At 38.0% G+C, this 20317-nt stretch overlaps 1 protein-coding gene across 2 annotated transcripts in view; it reads right to left on the bottom strand.

Moving 5' to 3' along the window:
• Positions 1-20317, bottom strand: part of TRHDE (thyrotropin releasing hormone degrading enzyme) — a 302627-nt gene that overhangs the window by 136203 nt on the left and 146107 nt on the right. For both annotated transcript variants that reach the window (XR_004645855.1, XM_034771582.1), the window contains exon 5: positions 13824-13937. Coding sequence is in view for 1 of the 2 variants with exons in the window: in XM_034771582.1 (XP_034627473.1) it covers positions 13824-13937 (114 nt within the window). In the remaining variant the exon portion in view is untranslated. The remainder of the gene's footprint in view (positions 1-13823; positions 13938-20317) is intronic.

Genomic DNA, 20317 nt, shown 5'->3' with positions numbered 1-20317 from the left:
CCAAGGTGGGTAAAAATAATTATAACCACTTTACAGATGAAGAATTTGAGGCACAGAGAGATGAAGTGACTTGTTCAAGTTCACACTACAAACTGTACATTTAATCTGTAAAGCTCCAAGTACTCTACAGATGTCACCTAATTAATCCTCACAACATCTTTATGAAGACAAGAAGTATTATTAGCCCAGTTTTACATGCGGAGAAACTGGCACAAAAACATTAAATGACTTGTTTAAGCTTAGAAAGCAAGTCAATGACAGGTGACCATCCAATTAATATCCAGTGTACGAATTTGTTTTCATCTCCACCATAAATATATATTATAAATATATGTCAGAACCACTGCAGATTTAAACTGGCAGTGAAGTTTACTAAATGCCCATGTAGAAGTACACGTGGACTATGAGCAGTCTCTTTCATGGTTCAGTTGGGGACACCTCCTTCAACTGAGGAATGTAATGCCCTTAAAGTTATATTAGTGTTGATGCCTCTGCTCCACAACCTTTTGTCAGCAAAGGAAGCATCTGCTCAGGTTTTCAAGCCAGGTATAAATGAGAAAGGTGATTTAAAAATTATTGTTAATTACAGTTTAAATATTTTTTTTCTGAAATGATATATTTTAATGTTTATCTCTATTACAAAAGTTGTTGAACTGATGTTGACCTCATGGCATAATCTATGGGATCTCCTGGGAGCGTGGCATTTTTAAAGAGTCACTTTGATATATACAGATAAAATAACCACATGATTACATAATGGATTCTGAGCTTAATTTCATGTGTAGAAAGGTTTTGGTACCAGTGTGTTAATTTAAATTATAAGACAGCTGAAAAGCTGTTCCAATGCAAATCCATCTGGAAATAAACCTTTATGTTAAAATTCATCAAGGTACAAGAAATGTACCTTGAGCTGATTATATATTCAAGCAATTAAAAACATTGGATGCAAGAAAACCAATTACCCAATACATACTTAGTGTTTCAGCTAGCCATATTAGGTAGAGTTTATGAAAGGAAATGTAATATCTTGTTCACATTATCTTTCATTTTAGAATTTCTAGAGTAATAAACAGTTAGCTGCTGGTCCCTTTATAAACAGAAAAACTCAACACCATCTCAGAAGGGCGAGAAGGGATGAAATTCAGTCGAATTCAGGAGAAAACAGTTTAAGTGCAGGGATCATAAACCTCTTGGTCACACCCGGCTCACTTTCAGGCAATACTGGATTCCCTGCCTGTTTGGTCAACAGCGGGTTTTTTAGTTTATACAGATTGAACACATTTCCAAAGTTCAGTTTGGAAATCATGATTACCAAAGATTTGCTCAGGTGGGTTTTGAACATGTAGAATTTGGTATGAATTCATTAAGAAGTGACAGGGTGTCAGTCACATGATTAGCTTATAACAACCTTGAATCAATTAGATAAGCAGGTACAATCTAGGAACTTTTAAGGTGAGGTTATAACAAGCTGAAGAAAAGGTGTAAAAAGGAAATGTTATGTTTGTTTCTTTGTTTCTTAGCTCACATCTTGATAAGCCAAAAAGGTGTAGTTTTGAATCGTGTCAGTCAGAGTTAAAGCAGACTAACATTGCTGAGGCATGTTAGCTGGCCGTGTTATAACCTAGACGCAAACAGGGACATAAGCCAGACATCTAACGTGCTTTCAGATATGTTAGCCTGCATCTTAATGAGTGTTAAGAGGGCTTTTCAATCACATTAGGACTCTTGACATTCTTCTTATACCAAACAAAAAACAAGTATACAATATATTTTACGGTTGGCAAGTGGGCATGCAGACTGAGGAGGCAACAGGAAACTGAAATGGAACAAGTGGTATGAATTGGAATCAGCTTCATTACCATGTTACTTTAACACTATAGCCCCTATTAGATAAAGTTATATTAGTGTTGTACCTAGCTGTGAGTAACCTTGAATGCACCAAAATCATTAATACTAAATTTTGGAGAAAAGGGGACTTTCCTTTCCCCTGCAGTGTGTCAAATAAGATAGTATTAGTCTGTTTCAACATGACATCAATAGGACCATGGAAGCAGCTAACAGGCACTGTGAAGAACCAAGCAGAAAATCAACGTGTTATAAGGTCAGCGAGCTATGAATGTGGTGGGTGAGAGGGCTAAGGCTTAACATGAAACAGTTACGCAATATAGTTTAAGATTACTCTCTTCTGAGAACGTTCAACTGGAATAAAAAATACTGCACTCAATTTCTCATTGTCTGTGAACCCTGTACAGAAAAAGAAAGTGGAATTCTGCACGCTGCCAAGAATGCAGTTTTCCTCAGATCACCTAGTCTCTGTTTGTAGCATGACTCTGTGCAAATATGCTGCAAAGGCAACTGGAGCTATGCATGGAAAGTGTTAGTTTTTCTATATGAGGGCGGGGCTGCATGGTAGAACAGGGATTACAGCAGACAGCAGAAACCTGGAAGAGGGTTAGAACTCTACAGGGCCAGTACCAGGACAGCAGAAGGTTGCTGAAATAAGTGGAGTACTACCACTGTATTCTACACCTTTCTCCAAAGCCAGACAAAAACCAAGTAAGTGATTCTTGATTCCTTCTTCCGTCACCACAAATGTACAGTCTCCACCAATCCAAACCTGATGCTCCTCCTCACCACCTTTCCTGTCTGCTCTGAGAGAAACAGGATGCAAAGTCAAACTCTGCTTGAACGATGGATGGCAAGAGTCTGGAATCCCAGGCCCTCCCTGCTTGTGAAGAAAAAATGGAGTACTAACTGCATTGCTTCAGCGACCTCCTACGGCATCCCTCTCATTCTTCACCAGCTCCTGCACCAGCATCCAGTCATGCTCTGAGCAGGCAGGGGTCCGAAGGAAAAAAAGATAGTGTTAAGGAGATGAATGTGCCAGCAGCTTTGCTTTTAATTTCAGTTACATCAACTCATTTATTTTCAAGGTCTATTCAAATTCTTACATTGACATCCCTCATCATATCATCTAAGTGAATTTATCTTCATGGAGATAGTTCCTTTTAATTCTGATCAGCAAGTTCCTCCAATTTTACCTCTTTGATCTTATCCTTGGCTGCTTTCCCCTAAGCTCTGTGCTCTTCTTTCCTTGATGACCATGCCCATTTTTGCAAATGCACAGTCTGCAAAACGGATTGTTGGCAGAGTTTAGACTCTGTTGCTTGGAGTGCCAGCAGCATGACTGTGAATGAAATGAACCTCGTGGATAGTAGGGTCTACAGATTATCTGCCTATAAAGATACTTCTCCAGAGTATTTCTGTCTGTGAAATTTTGCCATTCACTTGGATTTCTAGTATAGACTTTGGACTGTAAAAGCAATTGCCTTTTAGTAGTCTTCTTCGTGTATAAGATGCTACATCTTAAACAGTAAGAAAATGTGAAATAATATTCCTTGAACAGAAAGGGCTGCAGCAGACATCAAAAAAGCTAACAGAAGGTTGGGAATGATTAGGAATAAGAAAGAAAATATCACATTGCCTCTATATAAATCCCATGGTACGACCACATCTTGAATAATGTGTGCAGACCTGGTTGCCCCATCTCAAAAAGATATATTAAAATTGGAAAAGGCACAGAAAAGGGCAACAACATGATTAGGGGTATGGAACAGCTTCCATATGAGGAGAGATTAATAAGATTGGGACTTTTCAGCTTGGAAAAGAGATGACTAAGGTGGGGATATTATAGAGGTCTATAAAATCATGACTGGTGTGGCAAAAGTAAATAAGGAAGTGTTATTTACTCCTTCACATAACACAAGAACTAGGGGTCACCAAATGAGATTAATGGGCAGCGGGTTTAAAACAAACAAAAGGAAGTATTTCTTCACACAACACAAAATCAACCTGTGGAATTCTTAGCCAGAGGATGTTGCGAAGGCCAACACTAAAACAGGGTTCAAAAAAGAACTAGATAAGTTCATAAAGGATAGGTCCATTAATGGCTATCAGCCAGGATGGGCGGGGATGGTGTTCCTAACCTCTGTTTACCAGAAGCTGGGAATGAGTGACAGGGGATGGATCACTTGATGATTACCTGTTCTATTCATTCCCTCTGAAGCACCTGGTATTGGCCACTATCGGAAGACAGGATACTGGACTAAATGGACCTTTGGGCTGGCTCAGTATGGCTGTTCTTATGTTCTTTATGTTCCTTATGTAAAGGGGTACTCCTCTGAGAACTGCATAAAAGCTGAATCAAAGTCCTGTGCATACAGGATAAGGATGCTGTAATGAAGGAGGGCTGTTGCTGCTTATTCAACAATGCTTTATTGAGACATAATGCAATGGAAGAAGTTAGTTAGCATGACAATAAAATAATACTTGAGCTTGTCACATAAAAAATAATTTCCAAAAATTAATATGAAATAGAGGACAAAGAATTTTAAAAAACCACTGGAATACATCCAACAACTGAACAAAAGAAATAATAGGAATAGTACAATAAGACCCATAACTGATAATTATTATACATAAGAGATCAAAGGGCTAAACATTAAAGGCACTGCCTTTGTTCTGGAACAGGCATTCAAATGGTTTGCAGATTAAGGGACTTACGTGAATAATGTTTAATATGTGTGTCCAAATCGCTACATGATTTTTTTCCTGTCAAACTAGTCAGCAATATCTTCTCCAGAATAGCTAACTTTTTCTAGCCACCAGGAGTATGGAGGGGATTTGTGTGATCTCTGGTGCCTATCAAAAGAAGTGTTTGCAGGAGATAATACAACACATTTCTAGGTGAAATTGGACTTTAGAGGGATATAGTCTCTGGAGTATCCCAAGGATGCATAAAATAAGTATACAACAAAGATCCACTGGGCATATTTAACACAAGAGGCAAAACTAACATCTCTCTGTTTGTCTATATATTTTTAACCAACACCACCCACCACCATAGTGGTTGAGCGACTCCCAAGTGTTTAAAAATAAAAGTAAAAATCTCTCTTCCTTCTCCAACTATAAGGAAAATGGCTTGATTAGCATATTTTTTTTATTTTTTTTTAAATTGTGTGTGTGTGTGAAAGCACCCATGTGTACAATTTGTTGAGGAAAAGCTAAGTCAAGTTCTGCATTTATTAGTTCTAAAAGTTTTGAGAGGTCCATGTTCGTACTCATCTCTTATTCTTCCATACTCTTGCTCCAGCTCCCGTGAGAGTTCTATTTCCTGCACTCAGGAGACTTTCCCACTGGTTGATAATTCCATTGTTTCAGAGAAATGTTGCTGCTGTTGAAGTTTACCACTGAGGAGGGAAACACTGTCAATCGTTTAACTAAAGTTAAACCCATGGATAGCTCTGAGTATCAGAACAGAGAATCTGAAATGTACTGTCCATTCAAATGAGAGCCAGTGCAGGTAGCCAAGCACTGTGGTAATGTATTCACAGGTCTCTGCTGCTAAGCTGGAGTATTTTCAGGGTTTGTGACTTCCCCAGCAATTGTAATTATTGCTTCTCTTCATCCTTCTACATCTCAAGTATAGATGTGATTTAGTTATACACTAAATCAGTTTTGCTCCAGTTAATTTCCAAATAATAAGGGGGAGAAGGGTTGAATAAAATGGGGAGTTTTACAACAAAAAACATATCCCTACATTTACTTACTTCACTTAAAATACTGGTTAAAAAGATGACCAGTTCAAGCCTCCCAAAATCTTCCACTCTGAGTCTTGTTATCTCCTTGCAGCTGCCTCCACAGCAACAGACACAGTAGGAAAATGGCTGAACACATATTTGTCCTGTATTAGTCCCATCAGCATTGAAAACATTAGGCTTGATTTATCCTGATGATGCTGAGTCTATGTGCTAAATTCATCCTCCAAGGCCAGTACAGGCTGCTCCTCCACCAGAGGAATTCACATCCAGTTCAGGGGACCATAGGCAATATTTCAGCCTTGGGAGAGCAGTTTTAAACTCTGGCTGGTCTTCCAGCAGAGCCCCTGCCATTGATTGCCAAAGATTACACTAAATCAGAACACTTTCCAGGTGTCACAGCTGTGCTGGATTTTGAAAGTCCAGGAACTGAGCTTTTCGGTTCCGAAAGCGATGAGGTCTAGGGAGCGCAGGTCTTGGGTGAATCAAGCCCATTTTGTGGGTCTGGAACAATCCTTGCAAGATTTTGTTCCTTTAAAATCTGCTTTCATGTTGTATGCAATTTTAAAACTGTAGCCATATTGATCAGAGCAGACAGCTGAAATGTCAAAACAAAACAAATAAAGCATTTGTCAACATGCATGCAACCAAATATAGAGCTATTTATGTGGCAACCAGACTTACCATCTGGAATATGGTTTTAGGTGAAGTGGGAAGTCAGGTTCAAGGAGAGGGGATCCGATGGGACAGGAGTCTCTGCCTGAGTCTTCTTCCTCTGGAGGAGTTGTAAGATGCCAGGAAACTTCGCTCCCATCCTCACTCAGGACAGGGAGAGGAGTTGTCAGGTCAAAATAATGCACTCTTTAGCAGTTTTAGCTTTGAAATTAAAGGTTTACCCAAACCCCAAACTCAGGAGATGTGAAATCACATGACCGAAAGCTTCTGATAAGAATGGATATTTTATGTTTTTCCTCAAAAGGAGCAGATAACATGGAGCAAGAAGAGAACTTGACATTCTCTAAACCTGTATTTAATCATTTGAATAAACATGTATACCCATTTATGTCTGATCTCTAAGCTGCACAGAATTTAACTACTCAAGGTAGTATCCTTCACACCGACTCTTCTTGCCAAAACATTTATAAACTCTATTGGAAAAGAACATTTGTTCATGGAAATTTCTTTTCTTAGCTGCAAATTAAACTAAACTTTTGGACTGTAATGGTTAAAAGGGACTAGTAATATGTAATCAGAATGTCTTGCAACTTACCTATCCATATCCTGTGATATTGAATTCTACATGAGTTTCTAGATAATGTCATATACAAAGTTTCCCTTATATCATATACCGCTTGACTTCAGCAAGTAGTTATTGAGGGAAAAAAACACACTCTGTGTGGTATTAATTAAAGACTTTTTTCTTAGAGGCACTGGGAGGCTTTAACCAAAAAAGGAGAGATAAAGGGAGTTTTTTTAAAAAAAGGAGAGACCAAGTCTCTCTCATTGCTGAGCCAGCATGATATTGACGTTGGGTTACAAGGATCAAGCAGACTACAGGTCAGGTCTGAAATGCCAAAATAATAATAAAAAAATCAAAAAGATTCATGTCTTAAGTCTACGTCTTCAAAAATGTTAATGATTTATCTGGTCTTTCTTGTGAATCAAACAAAGCCTAAGAACATTTTTTTGAGGGAGATAAACATTTTAGGAGGCAATTTAAGACAAAGTACATTAAAGATATGCATAAATCTAATTGCAATATTCATTTTTTTAATTCTGCCAGTGAGAATGATAGGCAATTAAGATCATTTATCAAGGACTTGAGCAGTACACTTTGAGATGCTCTAAGAATTTAATTTAATGACGTTTAGTTTAATGATTTCCCATTAATATTTATTTTTATACTCAAGTAAGTTCTCTCACCACAGCGTTTTAAAAGAAAAATGTTGGTATGCAGACTTACTACAACATGAAGCTACTGCAGGAATGGCAGAATCATCTGGGCATGAAGAACTGTAGTATGAAGGATAGCTTCAGCTCACTCAAAGAAAGTAAAGGATTACCAGCCACATGAAAAATGGAGGTTTTACTCCTGATACTTCAATCAAATGTTTCTAACAAAGAGAATATCCCCAGCAAACATGACCATGGTTTCCAAAAAAGTAGTAAGCAGAAAGAGAGGGCTGCCTTTTCCCCGTGCTCTACCTGACAGAGAAGGAAGACGATTCAATGCGTGACACTGAGGTACTATGCCTTGACTCATCCAATAAATTTGTCACTGTAGCCCAACCCTTATAAAATAAAGGAGCAGGAGAAGACCACTGGGCTCTGTGAAATGCTTTCTCAGCGTCAAGCAAGGTAGTGACTGCTAAAGCATTTGACATTTGTGTTTGATGGATAAAAGGGAAAATTACATGCCAGTAATTCCTTTTGTCACAGTCCTCTACTCCTATCCCACTAACAGAGATATTCAAGTACAGACAGCATGATGGCTCCACCTACCATGAAACAAAGAGGTAAAAGAGCTGTCAGTAAAGTCCTATATATAAATGTCCCTGTCTGCTTCCTTTTCTTCCATAAGTGGCAAACCTGCCTCAGAGGGGCGGGGGGTGAAATGTAGGATGAGAGAAGACAGGACTATGTCAAAGGGAATTACCAGTGGGTACTTTTCCCTTGTCATCCGTCCCTCTTCTGTCATACTGCTAACAGAGACACCTACATCTACTACCCCCAGCAGGGGTAGGTTGACCTTCTGATGTCACTTGTTGGAGTTTATGACAGAAGAAGCCACCAGGATACGATCAAATACAGCTGGTACTGCCTTGTTTGCCTCTAATATGAGAGGCTCACCTCTCACTGATCATGAAATGGCAACAAATTTAGTCTTTAGGAATTTCATATACTGGCCCAGATGGTAGTTATGTTAGTGGCAGTTTTCCTCTTATAACAGTCCTAAAATCACAGAAGTCATTGTTTCAACTTTCTGGACATTCAAGAATGAGATTAAACAAAATTTCAAAATGCAATATCTTGGGGCAGAAAGGGTTAGCAGCAGAAAATGGGAAGAATAACGGGTTAATTAATATGAAACTCAGTGTTTACCTTAGGAATAATACCCAGCGGGAGGCTAAAATTCACTTCTTAGAAAAGAACTGAAGGTATTGGAGCTGATAATGAGGATGCTCAGCTCCCTGATCTGCCTGTTTGCCATTAGCATGACCAAGAAAGCACCTTGCAGGACAGGAGTTTAAGAAAAGCCCCTCCCAGAGATTAATAGAAAGGCTCTCAGTAGACTCTTCAGCATGAGAGAGGGCCTCTGCGGTGACAGTCATGGGAGGAGAAGATGGAAAGCCAGATCCACTATAAATGTAAAGCAAGTAGGCCCACCACACTAAGGAAGATTGTACAGGAGGAGACAAGGAAGAGAGTCGTTTCCAGGGGGCCAGGTCCACACAGGATGTGACATGCCTCAGAAAGTGAAGAGTAGACCAATTCAAAGTATGGGGAAGAGGCAGAACCTGAAAGAGATCATCCAGAGTAGCCTGAAGTCAGTCCTGGGAAATGAAAGTTCTCACCACTCTACTAGATGTCTTGAGTGGTTAAGCGCTCAGCAGGAAGGACATGGTGGCTCGAATTTACTACAGCCACTGGGGCCAGTGTGGAAGCAGAGAAGGAAGAGGTCTGCTATTGTAGGCTGGCTGACTAGCTGCAGAAGTGGACAGGAACTGTGCTGCCTGATTCCAGAGAGCAATAGGAGATTGCTCTTTAAATTTAAAATTTAAATTTAAATTGGGGTGGGGAGTGACACAGTAAGGCAGGCAAACTTCTATACATCTTGCAGTCTATAAGGATTATGGGTTCTAAACCATGCGAAAGGCACCACTCCATGGGCAGAAAGGGAAATAGTGTGATGGACTGGAATATTTCTGCGTCCATTTATGTAATTTTAACTGCCAAGATATGTCAAGGACAGACCAAGAGCAGCTGGTTGTAATGCCTGACACCTCCCTGCAGGGGTAACACAAGACTCATTAACTGTGACCATTTTCCAATCAGAGGTCTACCCCTAGGACAATGATTTTGCCATAGAGAGTGGCCAGGCTGAAGGAAACTGATTTGCCCAGTTTGGACTCCAAGTGGGCTGGGACTTCCTACCACCTGATGGGAGTTCTAAAGCTGAGCAGTTGGTCACCTGAACAAAAGGGGAAGAAACCTTATTTAAGGAAAGGATCTGCTCCAGGCTCCCTTTTTCTCAATGGCAGACCATCATCAGACATCAGGGTAGAGAGCAGAGAGCGTTTTGTTGTTTTCCTAAAGAACTATAATTCTTCTATGCTTTGAGAGTAAAAGTTACTGCAGGTTTAGGAACGCCTATACAAAGCCTGTTTCTTTACTTTACTTGACACATGGTCCCCAAGGAGTTAAACTATAAACCAAAGCACTCTATAGCAAGGTGGAGCTTGGTAGGGACAGGTGGGAAAGGGAGAGGGACATGCATAAGTGGCTGGAGAGGCTTAAGATGTGAAAACACCTGTTTTAGGGACAAGGACAGTTGGACTGTAGAGTTCCAAGGAAGGGGGCCAGAAAAGAGGTCTGCTTCCAAGGAGTGTGCCTTAGAGGCCCAGAGCTAGAAATGGCACCTGGATTCCACCTAGACCCAGCTGGCTTGGAAGCATGTGGTATCCCCAGGTTGGGGCCAATTACTACAGACTGGTGACCATCAACTAGGGGGACTCAGCCAGGTCTGTAACAAGATGGACTGACAAATCCAATCTCAGAGCCTATAAAGACTGGTGACCCAGCTGGCTCCTTAGGCGTCTCCCCATATAGATCTCTGAAAGAAGCAAAGGGCTCTTTGCCCATCTTCTTGCTTTTGCAAGATCTTCTTATCCTTTCCCCCTCTTCAATTCTGTTTCCTTCTTCTTTCCTTTCATCTGTCTTCTCTTTGATCTTGGGTCTAGAAGGACAGATAGTAGTAGAGTAAGAAAGAGAAGGAGTAGGGCAGGACTATGGCTGTATACCGTTAAGTATAAGGAAGCAAAAGTGAAGGAATGGACTCAGACCTTGTATATGGAACTTGACTGAGAGATTTCTTTATAGGTGGAGACTTTATGCTGTTGGTCCATGAATGACTGATGATATACAACAATGTATTTTTTTCTCCTAAAGCTAAGACTTACCTTCCTGCCTTGAAGCCCATCTGATACATGGGATGATGAGATTACATTTGAATTCAAGAAATATAGCAATGATTTAGTATTACAAGAGACATATAAGATTTAAGCTCTGATTTAGCACTTTTTAATTTTTAATAGAAGGGTGATGAAATATGTCTCAGGCATCATTTCATTTTGAGGTATCTTTGCAAACATATAAGTAGGAGAGGGCTTCTGCTTGAAAAGCTTTATAAGATAGACAGGAAATATGGCAGCACTGGAAGATTGATTTGGTTCACTGTTTTTAACCCCTGGGATGACAAGTCATATTAGAAATTGGCTACTAATTGTAAATTTAAAAAGTGTAAGTTATTTCCTATAAAAATTCTTTGTTTTCCTATGTTAACTGAGGGCTGAGCAGTAGAGAGTGTTAATGCATACCATTGCTAAGGCTATCTTAACAAAATGTACCAGCCTTAGTCTTTTACTGATGCCTAGACCAGTCCAAAAAGAGATATGATAGCATATTCTGTAACAAACTGGAAGGGAGTAGTATTTGATACTTCAATCCCCAAGGTTTGAGGATCAGAGGAGGATTACAAGAGTAAAATTTTAAAATTGTAAAAGCAGGTCAACTTTCTACCTTTCCCCATTCTTTGGGAAGAGATTGGATTTTATTATATTATTTTTGGCTTTCCTGATGCAAATCATTTTCAAAGCCTTGTGTGATCATATTCAGTGGAACCTTTTATGCGTATTTCATAGGTCTGAATTACTGTTGAAGCAGCAGTATGCAGCCGCCTATGTTGTTGCTCTGGTTATTTAAGTAACATCATTATGAGAAATAATGCTAAAGGTTCTTGGTGTTGCAACTGATTTCATGTAGCTTGTAATGTGTACTCCTTCCCTTTTGAATAAATGGAGTTGTTTCGAGTAGTTTTTCTTTTGCTAATTGCTTCTATTTGTTGCTTAGTCTTTTTAGATGTCAGAATAATCTTAGTAGCACATGTACTCTTCACTGATAACAAAAAAATAACCAGAATGCCAAAATCTGATAGCTGTAGCCAACTTTTGCTTGTTAGTCCTACCATCTTTATAAAAAGAATGAAACATCAAATTATTAATTCCCACTGTAGTCTGTAAAAAACACCACACTAGGATGCTGTACTGTTTAACTTGTCATGTGTTCTATCTTGCCACCAGTTTTCTAACTATTTAGATGTCAGTATGGTTATTTTGGTATCTAAGGCTAATGATATCAGAAGCCTCATGAAAAGTTTATGTCAACTCTCCTTTTTCATTTAAAATAACTTGACAGATAGATATTTTCCAGGCACAGCCATTTTTCTGTTATTAATTCTAATTCATGCACTGCATGTTTCTGATTTCCTAGGTTTAACTGTCATACTTTGTTCAACCCACATACCTTTTGGTTCTCCAGTATGTCATTTGCATAACACTGAACATTACATTCACTCCACAGGAATTCTCAAAAAATATTCTCCATTCAAGATGACTTCTAAAGCAAAGTTAGTCTGGATTTGTTAAAGTGATTATGTGGCGAACAAATGACTATGATGATTCAAAGATAAAAACCAGTGTATGAACATTGTAGTCTATGACATTTCCCTCTGCTAAAATCATCAAGAGCTGCCAGATTCCATTGCATTTATAATTAGACTGATTATATTGTAATTCAATATGTGTTCTTCAAAAAGAGGAAGAGAATGAGTTTTATTACACCCAAAGCTAGGTGAACCCAACAAGCTTACCTATGTGAGCAGATGTCAGTTCAGGTATAGATTTATTTTGCTTTTTTCATAATGCAATTATAAATCAGAAATGTTACACCAAAACAAATTAAACATGGCACAGAATAAAGAAATCAGACTTCAAACAGAAATGTCCCTAAACCCAGAGAGTTCCCTTGTACAATTATTTAAGAGTTTGTAGTTTATTTAATTCTTAATTATTACATCTTGGATTTACTTCACAAAAAATGAGTGGACTAAAGCTATGGCGCTAAATTCAAGAAGTGGCAAAACAATTTCAGAAGTTAATGTGCATGAGTTTAATGAAAACATTCAAATTACTAAATCTAAGTTTAAAAATCTTTATCCTACAAGCTATATATAAAAAACTGTCACATAATGATACCTAATACTATCAGCTCAAAAGAGAGGCAAGATTATAAAGAATAAAATAATTCATTCTTGGGACATTACAAAATAAACAGACACCCTGGACATGCTCACAAGGAAGGTGTCTCTTTTATGCTTGTAACTCTCACTAACTTTTATCTTTCCTTACTATTTAAGTGGTCAAGGTATTACACCTTCTGATATTCAAGAATAAAATAAGATATAAGTTGGAATGACCTAGGCACTTGATCTGCAAACAGAGGGACTCAAAAGGGATGACCCAACTTGTACTTCCTGGCTCTTTCACCAGTGGGCCAATGGTTGCTGCACACGTTTCAGAAGATAGAAGTTGATCCTATAACTACAGCTATATGACTGCATATGACAAACTATGCTCCACAGCCCTCAGTATATAGATTAATATAGAATGCTAGATGCCCAAAACAACAATACCATAACAGATAATTTAGAAAAAAGCATAATATTGCAGTAATATATTCAGTTTCACTGTATGGCTTACCTGAATCTTCCTTCTCTATTTATATTGTTACAACTAAAAATGCAATGTTCTGAGAACCTCAGAAAACACTATCGAGATCTTTTTTCATTAATATACAGTTTTCAGAAATGGTTGGTGTTCAGTCACTACTACTCTAGTATGAAATGTCTTTGAATGGAAAAGTGGCAGTTATTTTAACATTTGGTTATGATACACAAGACCTTATTCATTTTGTAATAAATGGCAGATTACACTCTTGGAATGCTGTCAAATGATTTCACACCCACTGATTTTGCTTTATTGGACATCAGATACTTGCTCGCACCATTTGATATTCTTCAGCAGACCCTGACTGTAACATAAGCAGGAGTATAACAGGAAAACAACCTTTCAGTGGAGTTTCCAAACTAATGAAATAACATGAACTTACCATATTCCAGCCTGGGTAGAGGTAGTCTGTCCCAACAAATTCAAAATAGTGAGCAAAACCTTCTTTTAGCCATACATCTTCCCACCATACTGGAGTCACAAGGTCACCAAACCACTACAAGGAAAGTCCAATCAAACAACATAAAATGTTGTTTATATATGTGTGATTTGTACACAAAACAACCATTACTAGGTTTATTATTAATAATAATGACAATATTTTACACTTATATCAAACCTTCCATACAAAGATCTCTAAATGTTTTACAAAATACCAATGAATTAAGCTTTACCTGTGAGTTAGGTAAGTATCAGATGAGGAACATTAAGTGTCTTGTAGTAGGTTGTACAAGATGTCTCTGGAAAATTAGGAACAGAACCTACATCTCCCAAGTTTTAGCCTTTTTCGCTTTCTGTAAGGACGGTCTATTCAGATCAAGTTTGTTCACTGGAATAACATTGGGAGCCCATTTTTACAATGGTGCATGAGTATTTGACTGTGTGATACCCACTGATGTTAATGGGAGTTGAATGAGTAAATCATTGTGCACTACTTTGAAAATATATCTCAATGTCTCTGAAGTGTTTTTTTTTTCTGAATGAATAACCAAAGTCTGTATGTGTAAACATCACTGGTAGTTTTTTTATGCAATTAGAAAATGAGGTGAAGCTAACATGAAATAATTTTGAACTTTGCATGTGGTCACAAACTATTAAAATAAACAGAGACAGAACAGCAAATGGATATTCTAGAGAGAGAATGATTCATGTGAGATTACAGAATCAGCTACTGATGCTGCAATTAGAATGGTGAGTGTATGAAAAAAAATAATAATTGGGCAGTGATCTATTTGCTCCCATAATTATGGGTTTGTTTGGAAACTCTCACTGGGGTATGAATGAGCTGCCTTACATTTGTGCATCACTATTCATGAAAAAGGAATGGTGATGGAATAGAGACAGGTATAAGTGCTGTGACTGGAGATTGTGGGTGCAGTGAACAAGGGAGGCAGTACCAAAGTGCATACCAAAGAGAGGTTAACATTATCAGATTGGCAGTATTGGGCTTCAGCAGCCAAGAGCTAGTACCTGAATGAGTGAAGATAAATGTAATGAAGATCTAGGAAGAGAACTGCAGATGGGGTTGACAAAAGTGATCTTGATGATAATTTCACTCTCAGTTGGCATAAAAAGTAAGAGAACAGTTAACGGAAACCCACTGATCAATGACTCTTGTTATTATTTACATAAATGCCAACAATATGCTTAACTCTCTACAAGACCAATAAGGCAGTCCCTGTCCAAAAGAACTTACAATTTAAAAGATAGATAAAAAACACACTGGAAATCCATATGCACACATAACATACTCCCAAACTGTGGAGAGGGAATATATTTTGACCACAAATAATTTATGATGAAAAAGGATAAAATAATGTGTGATAGGTTTATATTTATGGGTTATGATAAGACTATTCAGCAAATACGAAACAAGTATTAGAACTAGGCAAGGAGATTGTGTTTAAAAAACCCTAGGGTTAAAGTTGTAATACTGAAATACCATTTGTTAACACATTTTCTTATAATTCAGGAAGAATTAATAAATTTTAGAAACATTGGGATGTTATTGATTAGACTAGATTAGTTTAAAGTATATATAAAGTAAAAGTAAAAGTATATATAAAGCAGAAACATATTTTCTAATATATTCAAAATATTATTAATCATGATATAGCATCTCATTTTTTACCCAATCTTACTCCTGGGAGTTTTTCCAGTTTATCAAGTAATAATTGCAATAACAGGATTACAGGTACTCAGTTTTGATCATCCAATAAAGAAATATTTCTATAGGCATGAAAATAGCATGTTATATTTATATGAATCACAGTGTATTTTCTTAAACATTCTTGTCGATTGTCAAATGTCAGAAAGATTGCTAGACCTCTAAAAACACCAATTAATAAACACAAATGTAGGAAGGTGATATTACTTTTCCAGTTGTTAGATGTCTGACAGGAAAACATTATCCTATTAGCATCCTACAGCTTGTGGGTACTGAACAGATTTTTAAATTGAAATGAGGAGGAGAAACAAAGATAGAATGAGATTTAATCAGAGGGAGGCAATTTAATTTTTTTATTAGAATATTGCCACTGCTTGAATTGAATGAAGATTATTATTTGTGGGGCTTTTGGAGGAAAAGATTAGTATGTACTGGTTGAGATAAGAAAAGTGCTGAGGATATATTTAATAAGGGTGGGGAAGGCTCTGTGTACTTCTTACATGTGTACTGGAAGCATACCTTCTTTTCTCTTTTTCCTTGATGATTATTGAACATTCACAGTGGTTTGGGGATTTTATTTTTTGCTTTCCTTCCTCTGATACATGTTTCTGTTTAAATTATTCAGTTATTATATATTCTGTTTTGTATTTGATCATTTTGATCAATTGTCATCAGATATTACGTTTCTTGAATTCAACTGATTTTCTTCTATACAAAGGGTGCAGTTCTGACCGATCTGTAACATTTAAATATTATGGATCACCTACCCTGTTTGAACTTCTTTAATAATATTATATTTGCATGTGATGGTGGGCAACTAACTTAAGTTGATATCAATATCTGTGCTATTGATTATTTTCCTGTTCATGCATGACCTGTGATCAGTATGATTCTTTCTCAGATGATGGATTTGTTTGGATCTGGAGCAGATGCTTTTGTGTGGAAATATTCTGTATTTTTCCACTTGTTGTTAAGTTTTTATTTAATTATATACAAAAATATGTTAAAAGAACAGGAAATTTGAAATGTCAAAGAATCAAAAGTTAGGAAATGCCAGAATTGAAGTTACCCACGGAATCTTAATCAGCTCCCCTAATGCATACGTATTATGACAGTTTTGCCAAGCAACACACAGAAGCCAATGGCAGAGCACAGAAATAGAGTGAATTCTCCTGGATCACAGTCCAGTGCCCTAAACACAAGGAAACATTTTTTTTAAAAACCCTCTGCCTCAATTCACTGTCCATCCCCAAAACTGAATGATGTCGGGGTCCTGTAGGACAGCACAGTGTGAGGACACATAATTAAAGATGTGTATAAACACACAAGAGGACCAACTAAAGTTGCTTAGACAATTTTAATTCTAGCATTTCCTAATTTTTGAGTGCTTAGTTTGTAATCTTCACATTCTTTTAAGAGATTTTTTTTAAATGCATTTGCTTAGCTTTTTGAAAACAGAAAACTGAAAAGGGTAACTTCCATCATGTTTACCCCTGCCACCTTTCAGTGTAGGTTATCAGCAGGATTTTAACACAGGACCTTTAGCTCTGAAGCACAAATCTGGTGACAGCAATGGTTTGTTAACCTCTATGCAACCCAGCCATTAGAGGATGACATAGAGCTTACTTTCCCAGTGGCTTACCTAAGAGGTAGAAAAATATTTTGAATGCTGGGGATCAGGATTCCTACTTCTGGGGGTGAGTGTGGTCTAGTAGCTATAAACGGCACAGCCAAGCACACAGATCTGGCACATCCACTCTGTAAGGCAAAGTGGCTAAGTGGATGAGACTTATGTCTGCCACATCAGAGATGTGGCTTTTACTATGTCTGCCAGAGGTAAGGTTGTGCTTCCTCTCAGGTATCCTATCTGCAAAATGGGGATGAGAACTAACTCAAAATAAAAACTGTGAAAGGCAATGAATTATTAACAGCACTCAGTTGAAGAACACCTTCATGTAGGCCAAAGGGTATTTTGCAGCTTCTGCGTCGACTGTGTGCCATCTGGAGCTGTGTAGAGTGCTCTGCGGGGCCTAAGACTATACTAACATAAGCAGGTCTGAATGAGCTCTCCTCTGACATCTAGTGATGCATTGGGGGAAAAGACTTTAGGAGCAGATCTTATTGCATAGACATACCTACTCTGCCTAGGTGTTCAGCCGACAGACATGCTTTGCCAAAATGGTCAGTTTGGGCTGGTTTTGGGTTACAATTCACTTTAGCACTGAATGCAGGGGTAATGAAATGTTATCCTTATTGTATAACTAAGAGCAGAAGAACTGACTGAGGGGGTCACTCTAAATTGAACCTCACTTGCTAAGGAGGGGGTAGAGATCTCACTGAAGATGAGAGGGGATGGGTATGAGTGTTCCCACCTATTGATGTGGATGCTGCCTAAAGAGTCCTATACACCATTTGACCCATCCCTCTCCAGTGTTTAAAGGTGAGCTGATTGGATACAATTCAGAGTCCTTGTTTCTGTTCAGTGATTACCAGAGCTGAAATCACTGGTGACAGTGTTTCAGTGAGGAAAAAAATGAAGAGGCAGCAGAACAGAAGTTCCCTGTTACCCAGTGAAATCACTAAGAGCTCAGTTAAGTGAGGGGACCTCCGAACACGGCACTGCAAAGGAGGCAGTGAGAGGCACGCAGCAGCAATGATAGTAGTGGCAGAGATGTGTTCTGGCAGAGATAGCAACAGAGGTGGTAGCAGTCAGCCACTGGTGGCAGAGATAACAGCGGCAGTTCGTGTCCCCTTTTGCAGGGTTGGAAGGTGGACTCATGTGAATGCACCTCTGAACTCTCAACCAACTGTGAGTGGGGTGCAGTGGAGGAAAAGAGAGGAGTGGTGTGTGAAAGGGACATTTGTTCAGACTTTCACACCGCAAGGTGGGAAACTTAGGCAGAGGACACTGACCAACATAATGTGGAGTGCATGTTTGCTTAAGTTTTCATGCTTTTGAATCTGGTAGTGGTGTTTTCCCAAATGAATGCTGGATTCCCTTTCCCTTTTTAATAAACATTTCCTTTTATTATACACTGAGTCAATGCTTGTGACTGGGAAAGTATCACCTCTTAGAGTCACTCCAGGGTGGTGTTGAGTTTTCCCAGATTACAGGGTGGGAACACAGTCCGGTTCTGTTTTGTATTGTAAAAGAGGAACCCCTATCTATTGAACTCAGCACTTGCTGCTGCTGCTCCACCTGGCAGAAGGATTACACTAAGATAAAACCAAAATGAAGCAGCTGAAGAAAAATGGTAGAATAAATAATCTCAGCACAGATGGTCTTATGGTTAAGGTACTGAATTTAGGCAAATCATACTCTCTGTGCCTCAGTTACTCATCTACAGAACAGAAATAATACTTCCTTTTTTCTGTTTTGTCTATTTAGACTGTAAGCTCTGTGGGAAACTCTCTCTTATTGTGTGTTTGTACAATGGTGCCTCTGGGCACCACTATAATAAAACGACAAACAATGATGTGGGCTGGAGGGAAAGACTTATAAGGAAACAGTAAAAGAGCTAAATACATATAGAGGCTCGTTCTCATTTGCACTAAGGCCATCTTCACCGCACTCTGGCAATGTAAGCGGGCCTTAAAGTAAACAAATGCAGTTTTCACCCCGCTGGCATTAGTGTAAATGAGAATCAGGCCAATAAACTTGGCAAATTGTTGATATGATAATTTACCACAAACATGTTAAGTATGGATCAGCTTGGAAAGAGAGCAAACTATCTAAAGTGGCACAAGGGAAAACTAGAAGTAATTAGAAGAATTTAAGAAAAAGGAAAATTTAAGCTAACTATACGGGAATAACATACAACACTGAGATTTATTGAATTGTAGACTAGTATCCCAGGGCAGTGATGGGAACTCTGTAATTTCAAACATTTAAAACAATACTAGAAAAAGCATTAGAAAATGTACCATAGAGAGGGATCCTACATTAAAAGATGGGATAGACTAGATGACCCGATATGTATTTTTTATCCCTAATTTCTAAGGTTCTATGATTTTTACAGTCTATTGTCTACTGCTTTATTGTACTATCTAATAAAGAATTTGTTACAAAGTAAAGGATCATACTGAGATTATATCAGCAACAAGCTCCAAGAAGCATATCATGTTTTAGTTGAGGACTCAATTTTTACCTACACTTTCAATGTGAAACATGAATATGAATTAAACATTATAATTTCCAGGTTTACCTATCAGAATACGCATTAGAAAGTTACTATTTCAATGTTATTTTTTATTTTGAAAAAGTACTAAGAATGTGCACTGCTTTTTAAAAGATCCTGTGTAAAGTCACAGATGTAAGCCACGCTGATTACACAGTAGGATTTCATTCATTTTAACCCAGAGGCTATTATTATGCCTGTTACCAGTGCAAGAAAGGGTTTCCTGTCCCTGTAGCACAGTTCTTTAATAACATTTGCATGCAACTCAATATTACTGAACACTCGTAATGTGCTTAGTTTGAGATAAGAAGATGGAAAAGAGAAATGCGAAATAAATTGTAATATGGGTTTATTGCAAAGTTTCCTAATTTATACGAGAGTTTCAATACACACAGAGACAAAATATCCATCATTTGTGAAAGAGGGTCAGTGGCAGAATAAAAAAATACTGCTTCTTAAGTATGTGTGTGTTGGGAAAAGGGGACTATCAAAATGATTTCAGCCAAAGCAAATTTTGACATGAACATCAAC

The sequence above is a fragment of the Trachemys scripta genome, chromosome 1, assembly GCF_013100865.1.
Source record: "Trachemys scripta elegans isolate TJP31775 chromosome 1, CAS_Tse_1.0, whole genome shotgun sequence".
In the NCBI taxonomy this organism is placed as follows: Eukaryota; Metazoa; Chordata; order Testudines; family Emydidae; genus Trachemys; species Trachemys scripta.
Note: the sequence above shows the minus strand (reverse complement) of the source record. Positions and strands in the feature narration are given on the sequence as shown.